Genomic DNA, 26613 nt, shown 5'->3' with positions numbered 1-26613 from the left:
CGCCGCCCCGTGCCCCCCTGCCTCCTCACCGCCGACGCCGTGCCCCTCACCGTCACCGTCCGCCGCCCTGCCATCGCCCCCGACCGCGCCGTCGCCGCCCCATGCCCCCCTGCCTCCTCGCCGCCGACGCCGTGCCCCTCCTCGTCGATCGCCGCCCCGGCTTGCGTAATTTCCTAATTTAGAATGTATAGTTAATTTAGTTGTATAGTTAGGATGTATAGTTATTTTAGATGTATAGTTAATTTAGTTGTACTTAATTTAGATGTATAGTTTAGATGCAAAAGTTAGAATTTTTTTCTGTTCATACATTTTTTTGGTGATATTATTGTTGCATATGCAAACGTTTATGTGTTCATATATATGCAAATAATATGTCAATTTTTTCATAGAATTTTTATGATTTTTTTGTTGTAATTTTGTTCATAGAATTTTTATTTTTTTCATAGAATTTTTATTATTTTTTCTGTTGTAATTTTGTTCATATTGTGTAGGAATCTAACTGTTATGTATGATCAAAGTCATTTATGTATATGTTCATATTTAGAAGAAAAAGAAGGAGAGAAAAAAGGAAAATAAGAAGAGGAAGAAGGAGAAGAAGAAGAGGAGAGAAATAACAGGAGAACTAAATAAGAAGATGAAAAAGAAGAAAAAAAAGAAGAGAAGAAGAAGTAATAGAGGAGAAGAAGAAGAATTCTTCTTGTTCTCCTCTATTATTCCTTCTTCTTCTCCTTTTTTTTCTTTTTTTCTTCTCCTTTTCCTTTCTTCTTCTCCTCTTTTTTTCTTCTTCTTCCTCTTCTTATTTTTTGTTATCGGGTATGTCGTTGTCGACATACCCCCCCTCCCCGATAATTAACTTTTAGTAATTAGTACTACTTAGAAAGTGTTTAATGGAATTAGTTAGAACTAGGTAAACTTGTTTATTATTTTTTTTCTGTTGTAATTTTGTTCATATTGTGTAGGAATCTGAACGTTATGTATGATCAAAGTCATTTATGTATATGTTCATATTTAGAAGAAAAAGAAGGAGAGAAAAAAAGGAAAATAAGAAGAGGAAGAAGGAGAAGAAGAAGAAGAAGAGGAGGAGAGAAATAACAGGAGAAATAAATAAGAAGATGAAAAAGAAGAAAAAAAAAGAAGAGAAGAAGAAGGAATAGAGGAGAAGAAGAAGAATTCTTCTTATTCTCCTCTATTATTCCTTCTTCTTCTCCTTTTTTTTCTTTTTTTTCTTCTCCTTTTCCTTTCTTCTTCTCCTCTTTTTTTCTTCTTCTTCCTCTTCTTATTTTTTGTTATCGGGTATGTCGTTGTCGTCATACCCCCCCTCCCCGATAATTAAATTTTAGTAATTAGTACTACTTAGAAAGTGTTTAATGAAATTAGTTAGAACTAGGTAAACTTGTTTATTATTTTTTTCTGTTGTAATTTTGTTCATATTGTGTAGGAATCTGAACGTTATGTATGATCAAAGTCATTTATGTATATGTTCATATTTAGAAGAAAAAGAAGGAGAGAAAAAAGGAAAATAAGAAGAGGAAGAAGGAGAAGAAGAAGAAGAAGAAGAGGAGAGAAATAACAGGAGAAATAAATAAGAAGATGAAAAAGAAGAAAAAAAAAGAAGAGAAGAAGAAGGAATAGAGGAGAAGAAGAAGAATTCTTCTTGTTCTCCTCTATTATTCCTTCTTCTTCTCCTTTTTTTTTCTTTTTTTTCTTCTCCTTTTTCCTTTCTTCTTCTCCTCTTTTTTTCTTCTTCTTCCTCTTCTTATTTTTTGTTATCGGGTATGTTGTCGACATACCCCCCCTCCCCGATAATTAACTTTTAGTAATTACTATTACTTAGAAAGTGTTTAATGGAATTAGTTAGAACTAGGTAAACTTGTTTATTATTTTTTTCTGTTGTAATTTTGTTCATATTGTGTAGGAATCTGACTGTTATGTATGATCAAAGTCATTTATGTATATGTTCATATTTAGAAGAAAAAGAAGGAGAGAAAAAAGGAAAATAAGAAGAGGAAGAAGGAGAAGAAGAAGAGGAGAGAAATAACAGGAGAAATAAATAAGAAGATGAAAAAGAAGAAAAAAAAGAAGAGAAGAAGAAGGAATGGAGGCTTTTTTTTTTCTTTTTTTTCTTCTCCTTTTCCTTTCTTCTTCCTCTTCTTATTTTTTGTTATCGGGTATGTCGTTGTCGACATACCCCCCCTCCCCGATAATTAACTCTTAGTAATTAGTACTACTTAGAAAGTGTTTAATGGAATTAGTTAGAACTAGGTAAACTTGTTTATTTTTAGTAAGTACTACATTATTCTATTTATAGTAAGTGCTTAGTAGTTGAACTAGTTGATTTAATAAAACTGATTTATTTTACTATAGAAGTAGTTTATTTTTAGCAAGAAAATTAATAGAACTAGTTTATTTTTTTTCTTATAATTGAAGGCATCCTAATTTGAATACTACTTTATTTTGCGATTTGATTTTTCTTATTGAATGCTCAAATTGGAGAGCACTATGCAAGGCATATGCATATGATTAGTTGAATAATAATGATCTAATTTAGTCTTTGAATTATGAACGTATAGGAAATGTCATCATCGGACGACGAAAGTCTCCCGGGGGAGTGCGGCTGGTGCCACGACGATCGAGGTGAGTGCGACAGGCCTCACCTGGACGATGGTCGGCGCTTCAGCATTAAGCTCGAGGAGACCTTCGAAGTTGAAATGGTACGCAACGACGACAAGTGTTTTTTTTTCATAATTAAGCATGACTTCAACTATTTCAACGTGTAATTTTCATCTTTTACAATTCGAGTATAGTTTATCCCATGCCATGCAAGACGCTATGTCCTGGAGAGGATGGATTTTGAAGACCATGAAAATTTTGAAACGAAGAAAATTCACCTAAGGACCCATCATGATGTGGATTTTGAATTAAAGTTGTATAATGCTGAGAGCGTAACTCATTTTGGTTGCAAAAATTGGGAAGCATTTTGCAAATTGTATGGTTTTGATGAGGGTATGCTTGTCACCATGGATCTTGGTGATCCTGAAATCGAGCAAGACAATATGGACATTTGGGTCCTTGTTGATACTCCTCCAGTTCTACCGCTATGTGAGTTTCTCAAACATATTTAATTATTAACTAATTTATATTGTTCATTTCAAAATAGTTGACAGCTTATTTCCATTGACAGCTTATTTTGAAGTATCAAAGAATGTGCAGAAGATGGTAGATAGAACTTACTACACCGATGGCTCTGAGTTAACTTACAAGGAGAAAACTCATCTGGTTGGATTTTGTAATGATCTTGAGAATTACAATATCTACAATCGAACTCCTCAACATTATGGTCAATACGTGCCACTATTGCACGTGTTGAACTACGGTAACTACCATGGAGATACCCTGGTAAGTTTTTTTACTATTACGACATCCGTGCATCTTTTTGCATACTTCTAAAACTAGTACATCATTGCTAACTACGAATTTATTACTATGTTTTTCAACAGAGAATCTCAGAGGATTGTGTGCCTCATTTGATGTATCAGAATGGCGGCAGCCTTCGTGTTTTGAACATATATCCAGGTCATCCTACGAATCTCAACTGTCCATACTGGATTTCTAAAAGAAGTGGAGACATGACAATCAAAGGATGGAAAAAATGTATGGACAGTCGTAAGGAGCTTCTTGGAAGCAAAAGGAAGCGAGGCGCAAGAATTGGAGACAGGATGATCTCCATTCTTCATAATGGAGAGTCAGGGTCTATATTGTTTTATGCTATTTTACCTTAAGTGTGTTTAGGTCCTACCTGATACTGATGATCGTGTGCTAAGAACAATTATGTAGGGTTGGGTTCGATGACTATGAGGATGATGATCGTATGACTTATTATTAATAGCGAGTAGAAGTTGTATGATGATGCTTGATTAATTAGTAGGACTTGTTATTATATATGATGATGTATGATGCGAGCATGCATGAGTTATTATATATATATATATCTGTGGGTGAAATGAACATAGCAGTAGCGTAGGTAAACCAAGGATGAAGATATAAGAGAGGACACTTCTCTCTATTAGCTAGCTAATAACAACCTAAAAATAACCCCCTAAACCCCTAAAACAGCCACTTTTTTTTAAAAAAAAAGAAAAACCTCAGCTCCAGCCAGATGCTGACGCGTGGAAGCCTATTGGTCCCGGTTTATGTCATCAACCGGGACCAAAGGCCCCCCTGCCTAGGCTGCCGGCACTGCCCACGTGGAGGCCCATCAGTCCCGGTTCTGGATTGAACCGGGACTAAAGGGTCGGGGCATTAGAACCGACACTTTAGTCCCGGTTCAGGAAACGGGACTAAAGCCCTTACGAACCGGGACTATAGGCCCTTTTTCTACCAGTGTCATTGCGCCGCCAAGCAAGTCTTCTCCATCCCTCCTTTCGGCGTGCACCGGTAGAAGGGACAGCAGGCCTCCGGAACCCCGCCTCTCGTGATCCTGTACGGGAGAGGGGCGATCAGGTTTTTGGGGAGCGCACTCGCGCGACTGCTGGCAGCGACGACTTCGCGAACGACCACTTCTTCCCCGACCTCGGCAACCTCGTCCTCGACGACATGGGTGACAATGTCAACGCCGGCGGTGTTGCTCCCGCTGCATCGTATGTGATTCTATCCTTCCTGTTCGAGATCATGGTAGAATTCATGTGTCTAGTATGTGCCATAGATGTGATCTGTTCATCTTCTATGCTAGTTCACATGATTAGTTTAATCTCTGTTGCTGTAGTCATGATTTATCTTCTATTTATTCGGATTAAATCTCATAGTAATTTGCTCATATTTCCAACAATCCAAAAACATGATGATAGGCAATTTACTCCGAGTGGTTTTGCTGCGCATCTGAAGCCGCCTGCCTTTAAGGGGGCGCAATATAAGAGTTGGCGCACGAGAGCAGTCTACTGGTTATAGACCATGGGCTGCTATGACGCCACCAAGGGCAAGCCTGAGGGCGATCTTAATCCAGCACAGCTGGAAGCTTTTGAGAAGATCGATACCCTCTTTAAAGGCGCTCTTTTGAGTGTTCTTGATGACTCAATTGTCGATTCGTATATGTCGTTTGACAACGGCAAGGACATGTGGGCTGCGCTCGAGGCCAAGTTTGGTGCCTCGGACGCCGGCAGCGAGTTGTACGTCATGGAGCAATTCTATGACTACAAGATGACTGATGAGCGTGCTGTTGTATAGCAGGCTCATGAGATACAGTCGCTCGCAAAAGAACTTGAGTACTTCAAGTGTGTGTTGCCGGACAAATTTGTTGCCGGGGGCATCATTGCCAAGCTTCCACCTTCGTGGAACAATTTTGCTACTTCCCTGAAACACAAGAGACATGAGTTTTCCATTGCGGATATCATTGGTACTCTTGATGTTGAAGAGAAGGCGAGAGCAAAGGACACACGTGCTCGAGTTGCTGAGGGAGGTTCTAGTGCCCACATGGTACAGAAGAAGAACTTCCAGCCCAACAAGTTCAAAAACAACAAGAACAAAACTCAGGGCAAAGGCAAGTTTGATACAAAGAACAAGCCATCACATTCTACCAACTTCAAGAAGAATTCTCATAAGAAGGGGAAGGAACTTTGCCATGTCTGCGGTGATCCTAATCACTGGGCTCCAAAGTGTCCTAACCACTTTGAGGAGCGCGAACATGAGAAGAGCGGCAAGTCCGCTAATGTCGTCATCGGTGATACTGATATGAAGGAATCAGGGTACGGTATTTTTCCTACCATCCTTTCAGTATTTCAATCCCCTGATTAGTTAATTGACACCGGTGCCAATGTACATGTTTGTGCTGACGCCTCCATGTTTTCTTCTTACCAGGCCACTAGGACTTCTCTCGTGCTGATGGGGAACGGGTCACATTCCATCGTTCGAGGTGTTGGTACGGTCGATCTGAAGTTTACTTCGGGGAAGACCGTGCGTCTGAAGAACGTTCATCATGTGTCGTCCATCAATAAAAATCTCGTTAGCGGTTCCCGTTTATGTCGAGATGGTTTTAAGTTGGTTTTTGAATCCAATAAAATTGTAATTTCTAAGTGTGGACAATTTTTTGGAAAAAGCTATGAGTGTGGAGGCTTGTTCCGCCTATCTTTGTCAGATATTTGCACTAAAGTTATTAATAATGGTTGCCACAATAATGAGTCTGATATTTGGAATTCACAACTTTGTCATATTAACTTCGGATGCATGAAGCGGCTAGCCAATATGAATTTAATTCCCAAAATCTCTCCTGTCAAGGGATCTAAGTGCCAAGTATGTGTGCAAGCTAAGCAACCTCGCAAGTCCCATAAGACTGCAGAGGCAAGAGACTTGGCGCCACTAGAGCTTATACATTCTGATCTTTGTGAGATGAATGGCGTGTTGACAAAAGGTGGAAAGAGATACTTCATGACGTTGATTGATGACTCCACTAGATATTGTGTCGGAGTCAATAGCCATGGGTAGCCTAGCCGGCTCCCCCTGGCCCTTCTGAAAAAATTACGAGCCCGTCCGGCTCTCAAAGAACCCAAGACCTGGAGCCGCCTTCCCTTTGCCGGCTATCATCCAGGACGGCTTCGGGAGGCGGCCCAACCTTTGCCCTCATGAAGAAAGCCATGGGGGCCGACTTCGAGCAGCCGGCCGCAAGAGGGCCGACTCCAAGAAGCCGGCTCCCATATGGCGGTCTAAACCGTACCCTCGAAGTTGGCATCCACCAAGCAATGATGAAGCGGGGCGTGGCTACAGTGAAGCCTGTCACCCCCAAAACCCGGAGCACGACCGGCACAGTGCGCTGTACGGGTGGCCACGACCCGCCCGGCGCGGCACTATTGCCACGACGACCCTGACGCCATCCACGACAGGCCACCAGCGTGGCCCCCGAGGCGGTGGGCCCCTTCGGGCAGAGAGACGCCGAAGGCGGCCACACCTCTTCCCAAGTCGGCCAGAGAGAGAGCCAGCTCCCCATAGCCGGCTTGCCATCTTCCTCGAAGGAGACGCCCCATTAAGGAGACAAGACACGGTGAGGCTACAGTAATCGCCCGCCGGGCGGCGGTACTATAGCCACGCTTACCACGACCGAGCCCGCGTCATCAGAATAGGGCAACAGTAACCAGCCACCGACCAGGCCCTGGACGGTGGGGCCTGCTTGTCGACCAAGGAGCCGGTAGCCGGCGGGACCCACCAGTCGGCGGGCCCCAGCAGCCGGCGCAGAAGCCGGCGAGCGCAGTCACAAACAGCTGGGGCCCGTGCCTAGCCGGATTACCATTGTACCCCCGGGGGGTAGGCCTATATAAACCCCCCGGTGCACCCATGCAAAGGGTTCGACCCCCAACTAGTTTTAGACACCTCGCAAGGAGAAGAAGCAAGCTAGCCGCGCCCTTCTTCCTCCTCCCACCAGAACAGCTCAAGGAGCATTGTGTAGCTACTCATCCATCTAGTGATCATGCGGAGACCCCGCAGAGCAGCAGTAGGGGTGTTATCTCCACGGAGATCCCCGAAGCTGGGTAAAGTCCGCCGGCGTGCTTATCTTCGCCTCATCCCGTTTCCAGGCACCGGCGATGTCTTATTGGCTCCCACAATGATAAGCCACCCGTTGGCATATGTCGCACCTACCACCCGACATTTGGCGCCCACCGTGGGGCCAGGTGCACCGTCGTCCGGAGACCTGTTCTGGACAGGAACCCTCTTCCTCCCTAGCGAGCGTAGCCAGCCCGGCACGCCCGATGGCGCTTGCCACAACGCGCTGCAAGGCGTCACCAGCATCTGCACGGCGAGCAGCCTCGCCGATCTCCTCGACGAAACCCGCATCTCCGACGAGCTCGCCTCCGATGCGGGCACCGACCACCTCGCCAGCCTCCTTGGCCAGCTCCATGTCTTCAGCGAGCCTGCTGCGGATCTGGAGTCGGTTGGCTCCACCGACCCGATGCCTGTCGACTCCGACACGGCCTCCTACGACACCTTCCCCACCAACGTCGCGATCCACAATGACCCGCTTCCTCGGACCGAAGATCGCGATACTGTCACCACTGAGGTGATGGTTATCGGCCACGGCGGCCCAGCCGACGAGAGCGCCCACGACGCCCCGCACGCGGCGGCCCACGACTTGTCCGTCCCCCTCCCGGCTGATGCCGACGACGAAGCACTGGAAGCACGCCGCCTCGCCCTCCTCGCGGAGGGCCGGAGGCTGGCTTCCGTGAGACGCCTCACTGAGGCCTACCAGCGCGAAGCCGACCGCGCCGCCTTCGGCACGCCGGCCCCGGCTGGGCCAAGCCGGGCCGGTGCTGTCAAGCAACGTGGCGCCGTCATCGCTGACACGCTGGAAGTCGACCGCCCGGTCTATGCCACTCCGCTCGAGAACCTGTGCGCCGCCCAGGCGGCCGTGGACGAGTTGGACGGATTGGAGGCCGAAGAACTCCCCCACATGACCCGGCGCATATAGCAGTTGATTGACGCAGCCGCTCAGCGGCACGAAGCCGACGCCCGCGCAGGAAGCCCTCCCCCGCGCCGGGATCACGGCACGACGTCACGGACACCGACTACGAGCAACACCCGCGCGCGGCGCGAGAAAGAGCCGGCTTCCAGCCGAAGCCGGACCCGAATCTCCATCGAGCGAGACGCGGACGCCTGTCCCCGAGCCATGGAATGGCGGGGTAACCCGCCTCCGCCTCAATCTCGTGGAGAGAGATACCCCACCCCGCCGCCTGTGGCGCATCCGACTCTCAGCGGCCGACTAGGTCGCCACGAAGGAGTCGGCGAGAGCGACACACGCCATCGGATCGACCGCCTAGCACGATCCCTGGCACTAGAAGAGGAAGACAATGTCAGCCTGCCTTGCTTCGGCCCCCGCATCCGCGACGAGCCTTTTCCCAAAGGGTTCTCGCTCCCGAGAGACACGCCCAAGTACAACGGCTCCGTGAAGCCGGAAGACTGGCTGATCGACTACTCCACGGCAGTCAGCATAGCCAACGGCAACCGGCGCGTTGCCGTGAAGTACGTGCCCCTCATGCTGCAAGGCACGGCACGGACTTGGCTCAACAGCCTCAAGCCTCTCAGCATCAACAGCTGGCTAGACTTCACCGAAGCCTTCGTTCGCAACTTCACCAGCACCTACAAGCGGGCTCCCAAGCCCAGGCAGCTCTCCCTGTGCGTACAGGGCCCAGCCGAGTCCACTCGCGACTACCTCACACGTTGGGCCGAGCTCCGCAATTCCTGCGAGGGGTGCACGAGGTGCAAGCCATCGAATACTTCATTGCCGGGTGCCGAGAAGGTACCCTCCTCAAGCACAAGCTCCTCTGTGACGAGCCGACTACCCTCGACGAGCTTCTGGACATAGCCGACAAGTACGCCACTGCCGATTCTTCGATGAAGACCGAGCTCCGGGTAGACGCGTCCGGGAAAGTACTTAACCCGGTGCCCAAGACGCCGGCAGGTGATTCCGGCCGACGCCAACACCCGAACGACCAGAAGCGCAAAGGCCCTGCGCCGCCTCCCGCTAGCCGGCAGGTGGCCACGGTCGAAGACACGCCGCCTGAAGGGCGGCCCGCGCCCAAGAAGCCCAAGGGCGGCCGGCCGGCTTGGCAGCCGGCCTTCTCCTACGAGCAAACTCTTGACGCCCCGTGCAAGTTCCATAGTGGCGCGAAGCCGTCCAACCACACAACCCGAAAGTGCAATTGGCTCACCCGAATCTCCAAAGGCGAAGGGCTTGCGCCGCCTCCGCCTGCCGGCCCACCGCCTCCGGCTCCGCCGCCCCAGGCCGCTCGGCCCGCAGTCGGAGCCATGCAGGACGAGTTCCCCGACGAGCAAGCATCCTACGTCATCTTTACAAGCCAGCTCGAAGACTGGCGCAGCAAGCGCCGAGAGCACCAGGAAGTCAGCGTGGTCGCTGCTAACCCCGCCGGACACATGCATTGGACAGAAAAGCCCATCAGCTGGAGCCGAGCCGATCACCCAGAGGTGATGCCGTCTCCCGGCTCCTACGCGTTGGTCCTGGAAGCCACCCTCGCGACGGACAGGCGCGCTGCCCGCTTCTCCCGCGTGCTGATAGACGGCGGAAGCAGCATCTACATCCTGTACCGCGACACCCTAGAGAAGCTAAGTGTCAAGACAAAGCAGCTCATGCCGACTCGGACAGTGTTTCACGGCATCGTACCCGGCTTGTCCTGCCCCCCATTGGCAAGGTCAAGATTGACGTACTCTTTGGGGACAAGGAGCATTTCTGTCGGGAAGCGATCTGGTTTGAAGTGGTGGACCTGGAGAGCCCTTACCACGCATTGCTCGGCCGACCCGCCTTGGCCAAGTTCATGGCGGTCCCCCACTACGCATACCTCAAGATGAAGATACCAAGTTCCAAGGGCATCATCACCATAGCTGGCGATTACAAGAAGTCTGCCGAGTGCGCTGCGGCCAGCAGCCGGCTAGCCGAGTCCCTTGTGATTGCCGAAGAGAAGAAGACGCTGGACCGGGTCGTGGCCCTGGCCAGCAAGCAGCTGAGCCGGCCCACCGACTCCAAGGAGTATGATGCCCAAGGATCTTTCCAGCCGGCCAAGGAAACCAAGAAGATACCTCTTGACCCCGAGCACCCCGAGAGGTTTGCCGTCATCGGGGCAAGCCTGAACAGCAAATAGGAAGGCGAGCTCGCCGATTTCCTCCGTGAGAATCGGGATATCTTTGCATGGTCCCCCAAGGACATGCTGGGTGTTCCGAAGGATTTCGCCGAGCACAAGCTACACGTGCGAGAAGACGCAAAACCAGTCAAGCAGCCTCTCCGCCGACTGTCAGAGAAGAGAAGGATTGTAGGGGAGGAGATAGCCCGGTTTCTGGCAGCCGGCTTCATCATGGAAGTTTTCTTTCCGGAGTGGCTTGCCAACCCGGTCCTCGTGCTGAAGAAGAATAACAAGTGGCGCATGTGTATAGACTACACAAGCCTCAACAAGGCCTGCCCTAAAGATCCCTTCGCCCTGCCAAGGATTGACCAAGTGATAGACTCCACGGCCGGATGCGAGCTGTCGAATTTCTTGGATGCTTACTCAGGATACCGCCAGATAAAGCTAAACCCGGATGACCGCCTGAAGACAGCCTTCATCACGCCATTTGGAGCCTTCTGCTACCTGACTATGACATTCGGCTTGAGAAATGCCGGTGCCACTTTTCAGCGTTGCATGCAGAAGTGCCTCCTCAAGCAACTCGGCAAAAACGCTCACGTCTACGTGGACGATATTGTGGTGAAGACGGAGAAGCGCGGCACCTTGCTGGAAGACCTGAAAGAAACGTTCGAGAACCTGCGCCGGTTCCGAATCAAGCTCAACCCCGAGAAATGCGTGTTCGGAGTGCCAGCCGGCCAGCTCCTAGGCTTCCTGGTCTCCGAACGCGGCATCGAGTGCAACCCAGTGAAGATCAAGGCCATCGAGAGAATGGCGATCCCTACCAAGCTTCGAGAAATCCAGAAGTTCACCGGATGCTTGGCATCCTTGAACCGCTTCATCAGCCGGCTCGGAGAGAAAGCTCTCCCTCTCTACCGCCTCATGAAGAAGAGCACTCACTTCGAGTGGAACGACCAGGCCGACCAAGCTTTCCACGAGCTGAAGAAGATGCTGGCCACGCCGCCTGTCCTGGCGGCGCCGACTGAGAAAGAGCCCATGCTCCTTTACATTGCCGCAACCAGCCGGGTGGTCAGCACCGTCATCATAGTTCAACGCCCAGAAGAAGGCCGAGCCCAGCTGGTCCAGAGGCCGGTGTATTATTTGAGCGAGGTGTTGTCCGCCTCAAACCAGAACTACCCGCACTACCAGAAGATGTGCTACGGCGTGTACTTCACTGCCAAGAAGCTGAAGCCCTACTTTCAAGAGCATCCCATCACGGTTGTATGCACTGCCCCGCTGGCCGAGATCATAGGCAGCCGGGATGCATCTGGCCGGGTGGCGAAATGGGCCATCGAGCTGGCCCCTTACACAATCTTCTACCAGCCCCGCACCGCCATCAAGTCCCAAGCACTGGCCGACTTCCTCGTCGACTGGGCCGAGATCCAGTACCTGCTGCCGGCTCCCGACTCCACCCATTGGCGCATGCACTTTGACGGGTCCAAGATGCGCACCGGCTTGGGAGCCGGCGTCGTCCTTACCTCTCCCAAGGGCAACAAGCTCAGATACACGCTGCAGATTCACTTTGCCGCCTCCAACAATGTAGCCGAGTACGAGGCGCTCATACATGGGCTCCGGCTTGCCAAGGAACTCGGCATCCGCCGGATCCTATGTTATGGCGACTCGGACTTGGTGGTTCAGCAATCATCTGGCGATTGGGACGCCAAGGACGCAAATATGGCAAGCTACCACTTCCTGGTGCAGCAAATCAGTGGATACTTTGAAGGATGCGAGTTCCTCCACGTACCGCGAGCCGACAACGAGCCAGTCGATGCCCTGGCCCGAATAGGCTCCACTCGGCAAGCAATACCAACCGGCGTCGCTCTACACTGCCTCCTCAAGCCGTCCATCAAGCCGTCTCCAGAATCCGACTCCATCTTCGTACCGCCCGACCCCGACGCGGCCGGGTCCGGCTCGAAGAACCAATCAGGCGACCCGGGGACTTCAGTACTCGGCCCGGGGACTGCAGTAACCGGCTCGGGGACTGCCGTAACCGGCCCGGGGACTGTGGTAGCCGGCCCGGGGACTGCACCAACACAACAGCCGGCGGCCAACTCCAGCACTTCATCACCCATCCCGCCTACCCTAGTGGCAGTAGCCGCATTGGCAGTAGGAGAAGTCGCAGCTCCATCATGGGCTCAGTCCATCCTCAACTTCCTAGTAAACCAAGATCTGCCAGCTGACGAAACAGAGGCGAGACAAGTCCAACGTCGAGCCGGAGCATACACGATCGTCAACAGAGAACTTGTCAAGCGCAGTGTCACTGGAGTCCTCCAACGGTGCGTCGAGCAAGAGAAGGGCATCGCAATCCTCAGAGATATACACCAAGGAGAATGCGGCCACCATGCGGCTTCAAGATCACTTGTCGCCAAAGCTTTCCGCCATGGCTTTTTCTGGCCGACTGCTTTGGATGACGCCAAAGAGTTAGTTAAATATTGCAAAGGCTGCCAACTTTTCAGCTCCAAGCAACACCGGCCGGCTTCGGCACTCAAGACCCATTCCCCTCACCTGGCCCTTCGCCGTTTGGGGACTGGATATGGTGGGCCCATTCAAGACGGCGCGCGGCGGCATGACACATTTGCTCGTCGCCGTGGACAAATTCACCAAGTGGATCGAGGCAAAGCCGATCAAGAAGCTGAATGGGCCGACTGCTGTGACATTCATCGCAGACATAACCATTCGGTATGGCGTACCGCACAGCATCATCACCGACAATGGCACGAATTTTGCCAAAGGAACCTTGGCACGTTTCTGTGCTGCACAAGGTATCCGGCTGGACTTAGCGTCCGTCGCCCACCCGCAGTCAAACGGCCAGGTCGAGCGAGCTAACGGCCTCATCCTCTCCGGCATCAAGCCCCGACTGGTCGTACCTCTGGAGCGCTCAGACGGTTGTTGGCTCGATGAGCTGCCGGCTGTCCTCTAGAGTCTGCGCACTACCCCAAACAAGTCAACCGGCTTCACTCCTTTCTTCCTCGTGTACGGTGCCGAGGCAATCATCCCAACCTACATCGAGTTCGACTCACCTCGGGTAACCATGTACACGGAGGCAGAGGCCAAGGAAGCACGAGAAGACGGCGTCGACCTGCTGGAAGAAGGCCGGCTGTTAGCCCTCAGCTGGTCTGCCATCTACCAGTAGGGGTTGCGCCGCTACCACAGTCGGAAGGTCAGGCCAAGATCCTTCCAAGAGGGCGATCTTGTGCTCCGGCTGATCCAGCAAACAGCCGGCCAGCACAAGCTCTCGGCCCCTTGGGAGGGCCCCTTCGTCATCAGCAGAGCTCTAGGCAACGACTCCTACTAACTAATCGACGCACAGAAGCCCAAGGCACGCAAGAGAGATGACTCCGGCAAGGAGTCGGAACGACCATGGAACGCCAACCTCCTTCGAAGATTTTACAGTTAAAATGCAGTATGTACCACGCTAAATTTTGTACTAAGTATGAGACAATAGGCCCCCCAAGGAGGGCTCGGGGACTGCCACCTTTTATCTATGAATGAAAAGTATCATGCGTACGACCTTGTCTTTTCATTTATTTATTTCCGTCCGGCACCGGGTTCGACTAGTCGGCCCGGGGACTGGCCGACTGGAGTTATATTAGAAGTCCTACCCGCGGTCAGACAAGTAGTGTGCCGACACCCAGGCTTAGCTCTTGCCAAAGTCGCAGTCCGAAGAACCGGCTGTTCGGCTGGCAAGAGTCAAAAGCAGGAAAGGATGCGCACACGAAAAATGGCCAGGGACCAACAGACTGATATAACAAAAGCCGGTTTGCCGCCTACCGCTGACCGACTACCAGAGTAGCCGGCCGGCCGGTTTTCATTCACTTCACTTCAATCCAAGAATGCTCGAGTACTTGCCTCCCCAAAAGGGGAAGGCGGCAAAGGAAAAAAGCCTAAGGATAAAAAGTGTACGCGAATGGAAACCAAACATGCACATAATAATATTTACATAAAGGACCTCCAAGAGGCCGGCATCCAACATAGTTTGATACACCCCCTGTGGGTGGAACTGCGAAAGCTTAAAGATTGTTCAAAGACAACAAGCAGGAAAAATAAAGACAGCAGGTCAAGCTGGCGGAGCGGCTGACGAGCTGGGCTGGTCGGTTGAGACGGTTGCGCCGGCTGAAGGAGCGGCCGGCTGGCAAACTTCGGCTTGATCACCGCCTTCTGCAGAGGGCGCGCTTCCGCGCGCCTCGTTGCTGGAGGCACGGTCAGCTTGAGGCCGGCCGGTTGTTCCACTAGCTGGCTCGACGTCTTCACCGCCCTCTTCCTCGTCATCTTCGCCCTCGTCGCTGGAGGCGATCTCCTCGGCCGAGTCCTCGCCCACCGCCAGGTTCAGACCGAACCACTCCTCCGGCTGGGCAACGCCATCATCATTGATCTCAGGCGTGAAGACACCGATGTCGGTACACTCGGCGACTGTCGAGGCGCGCTGGGCGATAGCCGGCCGCACTTCCTCCAGCTCCGCGTCGGCCTCCAGCCGCCAAGTGCGTAGTTGGTCCAGGCTCAGCCCTGGGTACCAATCACGGACGAACTCCAGCGCCCTCCCGGCTCCAAGACGGGCCGCCGACGCCTTCTAAGCTTCAAAACGGCCGACTGCAACCTCCAGCCAGTCGGCGGTCCGGCTCGGGGTGCGGGGGATCGTCTCGCCGGGCCAGAGGGCGGCCAGCAGCTACGCCCCGGCACGTTGAAGCCGGCGAAGCATCCGGTGAGCCGGCTGCAGCCGCGCTTGGACGGCCAAGAGCTGCTCCTCCAGCGTCCGCTTTGCGTCCAGCGCGATGTTGACTCCCGCCTGACGGTGCGCCTCGCGATGAGCCTCGATGGTTTGGGCGGCAAGGGTGGAGTGGCCGGGAAAGTAATCTGCACAAGAAAACGAGCAGCGGCACAAGTCAGGCCAAGACCCCAGGCGGCTAGCAGGCAGAAGAAGGGCGAGAAAGGCAGCTTACCATCGATCAAGTCTTCGATGCGGCCGAAGCCCTCATCCAGCGCTTGACGAGTCTCAGCCCAGCTCGCCGCCTCGGTCTCAAACTCCGCCTTCAAGGCGGCCTCGCTGTCCTGCGCCTTCTGCAGGGCCGCCTTGTGGCTTTCTTCTTGATCAGATAGCTTCTTGGCTAGGCGGTCGCGCTCCTGGACCAAGGCGGCGTACTCGGCGTCCCTGGTGCGAAGGGCGGTCTGTGCCTCGCCGAGCTCCTTCCTCAAGTCGGCATTGGCCTCTGCAAAGAACAAAAGACAAAGACAAAAAAACCAATAAGGGAAAGGTCGTCAAGGAAGATCCGGCCCGACTGCTCAGCAGTCAGCCCGAATCTTGGGGACTACACCCAGTGGGTGCGCTGACGCGCCCCCACAGGAAACAGATAAGAGCGAGCACTTACTTCGGCTGTTGGCCAGGTCGTCGATCTTCCGACCCAACTCCTGAGCCTGGGAGTTGAAGGCGGCAGCACGGGAATTATGATATTCCTGAAAGTTGAGATAGAAAGCAAAGATAAGACGGTCGTCAAGAAAGATCCGACCCGACTGCTCAGCAGTCGGCCCGAATCTCGGGGACTACACCCAGTGGGTGCGCTGACGCGCCCCCACAGAAGAAATCAAGAAACCAGAGCGGTCAAGAGCAAAATACTTACCCGGATGGCGGCCCGCGTCGACAGGAACTCCTGGGTATATTGCTGCAGAAGGGTGGCCTGAGCTTGAAGCCGGCTCCGGACCTCTTGGGCCGCCACATTCAGCTCGCCGGACCCCCTGCTGGGAATCCACCCGGACGTGGCGGAGCTGGCCGCCTCCAAAGCCTCCGCCGACTGGCCGGCGCCCGTGGCTTGGCGCGACTCCAGCGGAACGGTGTTTCCCCCTGCGCGCTGACGCGTCACCGGCTGTATCTCGAGGCCGGCTCCGACCTCAGGTACACCCCCGGCCGGCTCCTCTAGCGCCGCCGACGACTGGCCGCCTTGGCCCGTTCCAGTCGGCGCGGCCGGCGGCGTCCTCCCCGCGAAGACCTCGAAGAGCTCCTCCCTTTGCACCAACGGCGGGTCTTGGATGATCTCCTCCGCCAGGGGCAATGGGATGTCCGGGGCCACGGTTCGGAGGGGGATGGCGAGCAGCGGGGGCTGGTTGCGCGAGCCCTCCGCCTCCGTCTCCGCGGCCGCCCGCTCCGCCTGGGCTTTGGCTGCCGCGTCGGCCCGCTCCTTCGCCGCTTGAGCGGCCTCCCGATCCGCCGCCTCCCTCTCTTCCCGCGCCTCACGAGCATTCCGCTCTGTGGCTTCCATGAGGTCGGCGCGGGGATCCACGTGGCGGGGGCCTGAAGACCCTCCAGCCGGCCCGACTACGGAGCCGCCTGGGCCCCGCTCAAGGGAAAGCGGCGCCCTTCTCAGAAAGCGGAGAAAGGTCAGGAGAAATGATTCGGACAGAAGAAAACAATAAAAACAGGCATACAAGTAGTTGGTGACTTACGCCGAGACCGTCTGAGGCTGCTTCACTGCTTTCCGGAAGCGGGCCGCCTTCGCGGCCGCCTCGTCTCGTTTCGTCGCTGCGGCGGAGGCTTTGGACTTCTTCGGCCGACTACCGAAGAGAGTTGACGCGGCCCGGCGCTTCGGAGCGCCGCCGCCTGTAGCCGGCGCGGCAGACGAGCCCGCGCTTTGGCGGTCGGCTGCTGGCTGGCAACGCGGGACTTCTTCGGCTTCGGCGTCGTCCGGCCAGTCCTCGAAGCTGGCGGAGAGCCCCGTGCCTCCGGGCTCGGCGTTGTCTCCCACGACGGCGTCCTCCATGGCGGCCGCCCCCAAGTCCGGGTCATCAACATCGTCCACCATGCGGTCGGGGGCATACTGACGTTCAATCCCTGCCGCCCCAGCCGGCGGCGGAAGAAGGGGGTTCTGTTAACAAAAGCCGGCTGATCAGAGGCCGGCCATCATGGAGTCGACTGACAACAAAAAGAAGATAGAGAGAGAAGCTTACCACGGGCGGAGGATTGGCGCGAGAATACGGCGCCTTGCCGTATTGCCAGTCCCCGGCGAGCTTGCAGTTGGCGATGTAGTTGACCATGAGCGCCACCTCTGCATGCGGCATTTCCCATGTGCTCAGCCGGCTTGGGTCGAAGCGGCCGCTCATCTGGCACAGCATGTGGGGCCGGCTTTGAAGCGGAAGAACCCGGCGCTCCATGAAGGCGGCCACCAAGTCGGATCCGCGCAGGCCCTCCGAATGGATCATCACCCGAAGCCGGGCGATGGCGGCGTTCCCGGCCTGAGACAGGGACCGGGACCGGAAGCTCCACGAGGGCTGCCTCCCAACCGGCGGGCCGGCTACGTAAGCCGGCAGATTGATGTTGTCTCCTCTCGGGGGCGAGCCGGCGTTCTTCACGTAGAAATATGACCTCTGCCATACCTTCACCGACTGGATTAGGGGGATGGGCGGGAAGGGATTGTTCTCGCCTGACCTCCTCATGGCGATGTAGGCTCCGCAGGGGGCGGGCACGCCGGCGACGACGGTGCCGAGCTTGCTCTGGAAGAACTCTCCCCAGAGCTCCAGCGTGGGGAGCACGCCCAGGAAGCCTTCGCAGAGGGAGACGAAGGCCGACAGCAGCATCACCGCGTTGGGCGTGAGGTGATGCGGCTGCAGGTTGTAGAACTCGAGGAAGGAGCGCAGAAATCCGCTCGCCGGAAGGCCGAAGCCACGCAGGAAGTGCGAGTGGAAGACGACCCGCTCGCCCTCCTCCGGCGCCGGCGAGATCTCCGTCTCCGGCGCCAAGCGAACCTACACGAGACTAGCGTCGGGCAGGCGCCGCGTCTGGCGGAGGAACTTCATGTGGTCGTCGTGGACGTTGGAGCCGTCCCATGAGCTTGACAACGCCATGGAGCAAGACGCGGTGGGGGTGCTGCGGTGAGAGGTTGCGACAACATCGAGAGGAAGAAGAAGGAAGACAAGGAGGGGCGGAGTGTGGGAGAGAGAGCGAACCTCTGCCTCTCCCCCTCCCCCCCCCCCCCTACTTGTAGGCTCGGGTGGCGGAGCCGAGGAGGCGCGGTGTGGGGGAACGTGGGGATCGATCGTGCCCACTTCCCCCACGTCCCGCGTTTATTACGCCCTAATGGCGAATTCAAGACGCCACAGGAAGGTGAGCGGTCCACCTGGGCCATAGAGGATCAGCGCTCGGGCCGAGGCCAAGGAGTGGCGGGCCCGGGCCTGCGGCGGCGTCCCGTCGCGCGCGTGTGTTGGCAAGCTTCCGCTGCCGCGTGGCCCACGGAGGGGCCCGCGGTCAGCGCGCGGGTCAACCACCTTCCCGCCTGCGAGATACAGGAGCTCTCTGAAATCGGCCTACACCAGCAAAGCCGGCTCCTCAGGGTAAGAAGCTGACCAAGCTTCTCATCCCTCTGTCCGCCTCGAAGCTCGACCAGCTTCGGGGACTACTGTCGGAGTAAATAGCCATGGGTAGCCTAGCCGGCTCCCCCTGACCCTTCTGAAAAAATTACGAGCCCGTCCGGCTCTCAAAGAACCCAAGACCTGGAGCCGCCTTCCCTTTGCCGGCTATCATCCAGGACGGCTTCGGGAGGCGGCCCAACCTTTGCCCTCATGAAGAAAGCCATGGGGGCCGACTTCGAGAAGCCGGCCGCAAGAGGGCCGACTCCAAGAAGCCGGCTCCCATATGGCGGTCTAAACCGTACCCTCGAAGTTGGCATCCACCCAGCAATGATGAAGCGGGGCGTGGCTACAGTGAAGCCTGTCACCCCCAAAACCCGGAGCACGACCGGCACAGTGCGCCGTACGGGTGGCCACGGCCCGCCCGGTGCGGCACTGTTGCCACGGCGACCCTGACGCCATCCACGACGGGCCACCAGCGTGGCCCCCGAGGCGGTGGGCCCCTTCGGGCAGAGAGACGCCGAAGGCGGCCACACCTCTTCCCAAGTCGGCCAGAGAGAGAGCCGGCTCCCCATAGCCGGCTTGCCATCTTCCTCGAAGGAGACGCCCCATTAAGGAGACAAGACACGGTGAGGCTACAGTAATCGCCCGCCGGGCGGCGGTACTGTAGCCACGCTTACCACGACCGAGCCCGCGTCATCAGAATAGGGCAATAGTAACCAGCCACCGACCAAGCCCTGGACGGTGGGGCCTGCTTGTCGACCAAGGAGCCGGCAGCCGGCGGCACCCACCAGTCGGCGGGCCCCAGCAGCCGGCGTAGAAGCCGGCGAGCGCAGTCACAGACAGCTGGGCCCCGCGCCCAGTCGGATTACCATTGTACCCCCGGGGGTAGGCCTATATAAACCCCTCGGTGCACCCATGCAAAGGGTTCGACCCCCAACTAGTTTTAGACACCTCGCAAGGAGAAGAAGCAAGCTAGCCGCGCCCTTCTTCCTCCTCCCACCAAAACAGCTCAAGGAGCATTGTGTAGCTAATCATCCATCTAGTGATCATGCGGAGACCCCGCAGAGCAGCAGTAGGGGTGTTATCTCCACGGAGAGCCCCGAAGCTGGGTAAAGTCCGCCGGCGTGCTTATCTTCGCCTCATCCCGTTTTGAGGCACCGGCGACGTCTGATTGGCTCCCACAATGATAAGCCACCCGTTGGCATATGTCGCACCTACCACCCGACATATTGTTATGTGTATCTTTTGAAATCAAAAGATGAGGCTTTGACTTTCTTCAAAAACTATAAAGCTGAGGCAGAGAACCAACTTGATCGAAAAATTAAACGGCTTAGGTCCGATCGTGGTGGAGAGTATTTTTCCAATGAATTTGATTTTTTGTGTGCGGAACGTGTTATAATCCATGAGAGGACGCCTCCCTACTCACCCCAGTCAAATGGGGTAGCCGAAAGAAAGAACCGAACTCTAACTGATATGGTTAACACCATGTTAGACACTTTGGGTCTATCCAAGGAATGGTGGGGGGAGGCGCTAATGACTACGTGTCATGTCCTAAACCGGGTTCCCACAAAGCATAAGGCCATGACTACATTTTAGGAATGGGAAAGGAAAAGGTTGAAACTCTCTTACCTACATACTTGGGGTTGTTTGGCAAAAGTCAATATACCAATTCCCAAGAAGCGCAAGCTTGGACCAAAACCCGTGGATTGTATTCTTCTAGGCTATGCTTTTCATAGCATCGGCTATAGATTTTTGATAATAAAATCTGAGGTGTCCGACATGCATGTTGGTAAGATTATGGAGTCAAATAATGCAACTTTCTTTGAGGACATATTTCCTATGAAGGATATGTCGAGTTCATCAAATCAGGAGATACCTACTCCATCTAGTGAGGAATTCACTGTAATTCCTGAACCCACCATTGTGATGGAACACGTTGAGAATCTTGTTGAGGGTGACAATGGAACTCCTGTGAGGAGTAAGAGACAGAGGACTGCAAAGTCCTTTGGTGATGATTTCATTGTGTACCTCGTGGATGACACACCCAAGACTATTTCAGAAGCCTATGCATCTCCTAATGCTGACTACTGGAAGGAAGTTGTACGTAGCGAGATGGATTCCATCTTAGATAACGGTACCTGGGAGATCACCGACCGTCCTTATGGGTGCAAACCTGTAGGATGTAAGTGGGTGTTCAAGAAGAAGCTTAGACCTAATGGTACGATTGAAAAGTACAAGGCACGGCTTGTGGCCAAGGGTTATACCCAGAAAGAAGGTGAAGACTTCTTTGATACTTACTAACCCGTGGCTAGACTGACCACGATTCGGGTGCTACTATCACTGGCTGCCTCACATGGTCTTCTCGTTCATCAAATGGACGTTAAGACAGCTTTCCTCAATGGAGAGTTGAAGGAGGAAATTTACATGGATCAGCCAGATGGTTTTGTGGTACCTGGTCAGGAAGGAAAGGTGTGCAAGTTATTAAAGTCTTTATATGGCCTTAAACAAGCTCCTAAGGAGTGGCATGAGAAGTTGGAAAGAACATTAATTGCTACCGGCTTTTTAGTAAACAATGGTGACAAGTGCGTGTACTATCGCTATGGTGGGGCGAAGGAGTTATTCTTTGTCTGTATGTCGACGATATATTGATATTTGGAACCAAACTTGATTTAATCAAGGAGGTTAAGGATTTCTTATCTCGCTGTTTTGAGATGAAGGATCTAGGAGTAGCTGATGTTATCTTAAACATCAAGCTGTTGAGAGATGAGAATGGTGGGATCACACTGCTTCAGTCTCACTATGTGGAAAAGGCCTTGAGTTGTTTTGGGTATAGCGACTGCACACCTTCTCCAACTCCATATGATGCTAGTGTGTTGCTTCGAAAGAATCGACAGATTGCTAGAGATCAACTGAGGTATTCTCAGATTATTGGTTCTCTTATGTATTTGGCGAGTGCCACGAGGCCTGACATCTCTTTTGCTGTGAGCAAGCTGAGTCGGTTTGTGTCAAAACCGGGAGATGATCATTGGCATGCGCTTGAGAGAGTTATCGCTATTTGAAAGGCATCGCGAGCTATGGGATTCACCACACCGGGTATCCAAGGGTACTGGAGGGTTATAGTGACTCAAACTGGATTTCTGATGCTGATGAGATAAAGGACACAAGTGGTTATGTTTTTACACTTGGTGGTGGCGCTGTTTCCTGGAAGTTTTGCAAGCAGACCATCTTAACGAGGTCAACTATGGAAGCAGAACTCACAGCATTGGACACTGCCACTGTTGAAGCAGAGTGGCTTCATGAACTCTTCATGGACTTACCTATGGTTGAAAAACCAATACCCCCTATCCTGATGAACTGTGATAATCAAACTGTGATCGTCAAGATAAACAGTTCGAAGGACAATATGAAGTCCTCAAGACATGTGAAGAGGAGACTAAAATCTGTTAGAAAATTGAGGAACTCCGGAGTTATTACGTTGGATTACATCCAGACATCGAAAAACTTGGCAGATCCCTTCACAAAGGGTCTATCACGTAATGTGATAGATAATGCATCGATGGAGATGGGTTTGAGACCCACCGCATGAGTTGTCCATAGTGGTAACCCACTCTATGTGATCAGAGATCCCGTGAAGTAGAAGTGGGAGACAAGCTGTTGGTCAGCTGGGAGGAGAGTATCCCTATATTAACTATCCCATTCTGTGAAGATGTAATACTCTCCTGATCTGCATGGCAGGTTGATACTTATCTTAATGTGTTCCAAGTGGCTTATTTGGGTAAGCAGAGATGTTGTCCTGCAGAACATCTTCTGAGGAACACACCTATATGAAATTGACTGTTAACGTCGCAGTCTGTGAGAATTGGGTGTTCTCTGATAAATTCATGAAAAGGCCCTGGAGTATGACGTATACGCTCCACCCGCGGGGAAGCCTTGCGGCAGCCAAGTATCGGTCAAGAATTTGTGTGAACCTAGTCTCGCAGAAAACTTGTAGTTCAAGGCATAGTCCACTATTCAAATTGTGATCTAGTGTAACATAAATCTCTAAGTGGAAGTTCAACTTCACAGTCTTCACTAAGCACCGGTATATAAACAATATTTTGGAACTAAATGATGAGATGTGCCAATGAGACTTTGTGGGGGATTGTTGGAATTTTGCTAGTAGGCCTTTGGCCCAAAGCCCAACTAAAATTCTGAAATTCTCTTGGCCCATTCATGCACACATGTGAGTGGAGTGAGTGAGCTAAAGTTCAGTCCCACCCCGGAAGTTGAGAGAGAGTTGCATCTCTTTATAAGGTGAGCTCTTCTACCACTTGTATGAGCATGAGAAGAGAAGAGCTACACACGCGCTCCTCCTCCTCGCTCGCCTCGCCACGCCACGCCTCGTCACGACGCGCCGCGGGTTGCGGGATTGAGCCGAGCCGTGGACAGAGCTATGCACGTTGTCTATATTTTTGTTGCTCGGGAAAATTAATGAGTCATTAATTAATAATTAACGGGCGCGTTAATTACTGAACCATTTCTGATTCTTTTGGATTGTGACGACTCGGACGTGGGGTTTATACCCACGACCTACCCGGCCCGCACTATATAGTCAGGCAGACGTCTACCCTAGCCGCTCCCGCTTCGTATGGTTTCTCACCACCGTTCCAGATCATTGCGCCGCCAAGCAAGTCTTCTCCATCCCTCCTTTCGGCGTGCACCGGGAGAAGGGACAGCAGGCCTCCGGAACCCCACCTCTCGTGATCCTGTACGGGAAAGGGGCGATCAGGTTTTTGGGGAGGGCACTCGCGCGAGTGCTGGCAGCGACGACTTCGCGAACAATGACATCTTCCCTGACCTCGACAACCTCGTCCTCGACGACATGGGTGACAACGTCAACGCCGGCAGTGTTGCTCCCGCTGCACCGTATGTGATTCTATCCTTCCTGTTCGAGATCGTGGTAGAATTCACGTGTCTAGTATGTGCCCTAGATGTGATCTGTTCATCTGCTATGCTAGTTCACTTGCATGAGCATGAGAAGAGAAGACATACACGCGCGCTCCTCCTCCTCGCTCGCCTCGCCACGCCACGCCTCGTCACGGCGCGCCGCGGGTTGCGGGATTGAGCCGAGCCAAGGACAGAGCTATGCACGTTGTCTATATTTTTGCTGCTCGGGAAAATTAATGAGTCATTAATTAATAATTAACGGACGCGTTAATTACTGAACCATTTTCGATTCTTTTGGATCGTGACGACTTGGACGTGGGGTTTATTCCCATGACCTACCCGGCCCGCACTATATAGGTCCGATCGTGGTGGAGAGTATTTTTCCAATGAATTTGATCTGTTGTGTGCGGAACATGGTATAATCCATGAGAGGATGCCCCCCTACTCACCCCAGTCAAATGGGGTAGCCGAAAGAAAGAACCGAACTCTAACTGATATGGTTAACACCATGTTAGACACTTCGGGTCTATCCAAGGAATGGTGGGGGGAGGCGCTAATGACTGCGTGTCATGTCCTAAACCGGGTTCCCACAAAGCATAAGGCCATGACTCCATTTGAGGAATGGGAAAGGAAAAGGTTGAAACTCTCTTACCTACATACTTGGGGTTGTTTGGCGAAAGTTAATATACCAATTCCCAAGAAGCGCAAGCTTGGACCAAAAACCGTGGATTGTGTTCTTCTGGGCTATGCTTTTCATAGCATCAGCTATAGATTTTTGATAATAAAATCTGAGGTGTCCGACATGCATGTTGGTATGATTATGGAGTCAAATGATGCAACTTTCTTTCAGGACATATTTCCTATGAAGGATATGTCGAGTTCATCAAATCAGGAGATACCTACTCCATCTAGTGAGGAATTCACTGTAATTCCTGAACCCACCATTGGATGGAACACGTTGAGAACCTGTTGAGGGTGACAATGGAACTCCTGTGAGGAGTAAGAGACAGAGGACTGCAAAGTCCTTTGGTGATGATTTCATTGTGTACCTCGTGGATGACACACCCAGGACTATTTCACAAGCCTATGCATCTCCTGATGCTGACTACTGGAAGGAAGCTGTACGTAGAGAGATGGATTCCATCTTAGCTAACGGTACCTGGGAGATCACTGACCGTCCTTATGGGTGCAAACCTATAGGATGTAAGTGGGTGTTCAAGAAGAAGCTTACACCTCATGGTACGATTGAAAAGGCAGCGACGACTTCGCGAACGACGACTTCTTCCCCGACCTCGGCAACCTCGTCCTCGAGGACATGGGTGACAACGTCAATGCCGGCGGTGTTGCTCCCGCTGCACCGTATGTGATTCTATCCTTCCTGTTCGAGATCGTGGTAGAATTCATGTGTCTAGTATGTGCCCTAGATGTGATCTGTTCATCTGCTATGCTAGTTCACATGATTAGTTTAATCTCTGTTGCTGTAGTCATGATTTATCTTCTATTTATTCGGATTAAATCTCGTAGTAATTCGCTCATATTTCCAACAATCCAAAAACCTGATGATAGGCAATTTTCTCCAAGTGGTTTTGCTGCGCATCTGAAGCCGCCTGCCTTTAAGGGGGCGCAATATAAGAGGTGGCGCACGAGAGCAGTCTGCTGGTTTCAGACCATGGACTGCTATGACGCCACCAAGGGCAAGCCTGAGGGCGATCTTAATCCAGCACAGCTGGAAGCTTTTGAAAAGATCGATACCCTCTTTAAAGGGGCTCTTCTGAGTGTTCTTGATGACTCAATTGTGGATTCGTATATGTCGTTTGACAACGGCAAGGACATGTGGGCTGCGCTCGAGGCCAAGTTTGGTGCCTCGGACGCCGGCGGCGAGTTGTACGTCATGGAGCAATTCTATGACTACAAGATGACTGATGAGCGCGCTGTTGTACAGCAGGCTCATGAGATACAGTCGCTCGCAAAAGAACTTGAGTACTTCAAGTGTGTGTTGCCGGACAAATTTGTTGCCGGGGGCATCATTGCCAAGCTTCCACCTTCGTGGAACAATTTTTCTACTTCCCTGAAACACAAGAGACAGGAGTTTTCCGTTGCGGATCTCATTGGTACTCTTGATGTTGAAGAGAAGGCGAGAGCAAAGGACACACGTGCTCGAGTTGCTGAGGGAGGTTCTAGTGCCCACACGGTATAGAAGAAGAACTTCCAGCCCAACAAGTTCAAAAACAACAAGAACAAAACTCAGGGCAAAGGCAAGTTTGATACAAAGAACAAGCCATCACATTCTACCAACTTCAAGAAGAATTCTCATAAGAAGGGGAAGGGACTTTGCCATGTCTGCGGTGATCCTAATCACTGGGCTCCGAACTTTCCTAACCGCTTTGAGGAGCAAGAACATGAGAAGAGCGGCAAGTCCGCTAATGTCGTCATCGGTGATACTGATATGAAGGAATCAGGGTACGGTATCTTTCCTACCGTCCTTTCAGTATTTCAATCCCCTGATTGGTTAATTGACACCGGTGCCAATGTACATGTTTGTGCTGACGCCTCCATGTTTTCTTCTTACCAGGCCACTGGGACTTCTCCCGTGCTGATGGGGAACGGGTCACATGCCATCGTTCGAGGTGTTGGTACGGTCGATCTGAAGTTTACTTCGGGGAAGACCGTGCGTCTGAAGAACGTTCATCATGTGCCGTCCATCAATAAA

General features: G+C 52.6%; 1 protein-coding gene across 1 annotated transcript; it reads left to right on the top strand.

Annotated features, from left to right (window-relative positions):
• Positions 1 to 10910: 10910 nt before the first annotated feature.
• On the top strand, positions 10911 to 13318 carry LOC147986775 (uncharacterized). Its single transcript, XM_087542149.1, has 3 exons — positions 10911 to 12660; positions 12757 to 13250; positions 13313 to 13318. Exons 1-3 carry the CDS (start codon positions 10911 to 10913, stop codon positions 13316 to 13318), a joined length of 2250 nt encoding a protein of 749 aa, XP_087398275.1.
• Positions 13319 to 26613: the final 13295 nt, after the last annotated feature.

This window comes from Triticum urartu, chromosome 2A (assembly GCF_056163025.1).
Source record: "Triticum urartu cultivar PI428250 chromosome 2A, HENAU_Tu73, whole genome shotgun sequence".
Lineage (NCBI taxonomy): Eukaryota > Viridiplantae > Streptophyta > Magnoliopsida > Poales > Poaceae > Triticum > Triticum urartu.
Note: the sequence above shows the minus strand (reverse complement) of the source record. Positions and strands in the feature narration are given on the sequence as shown.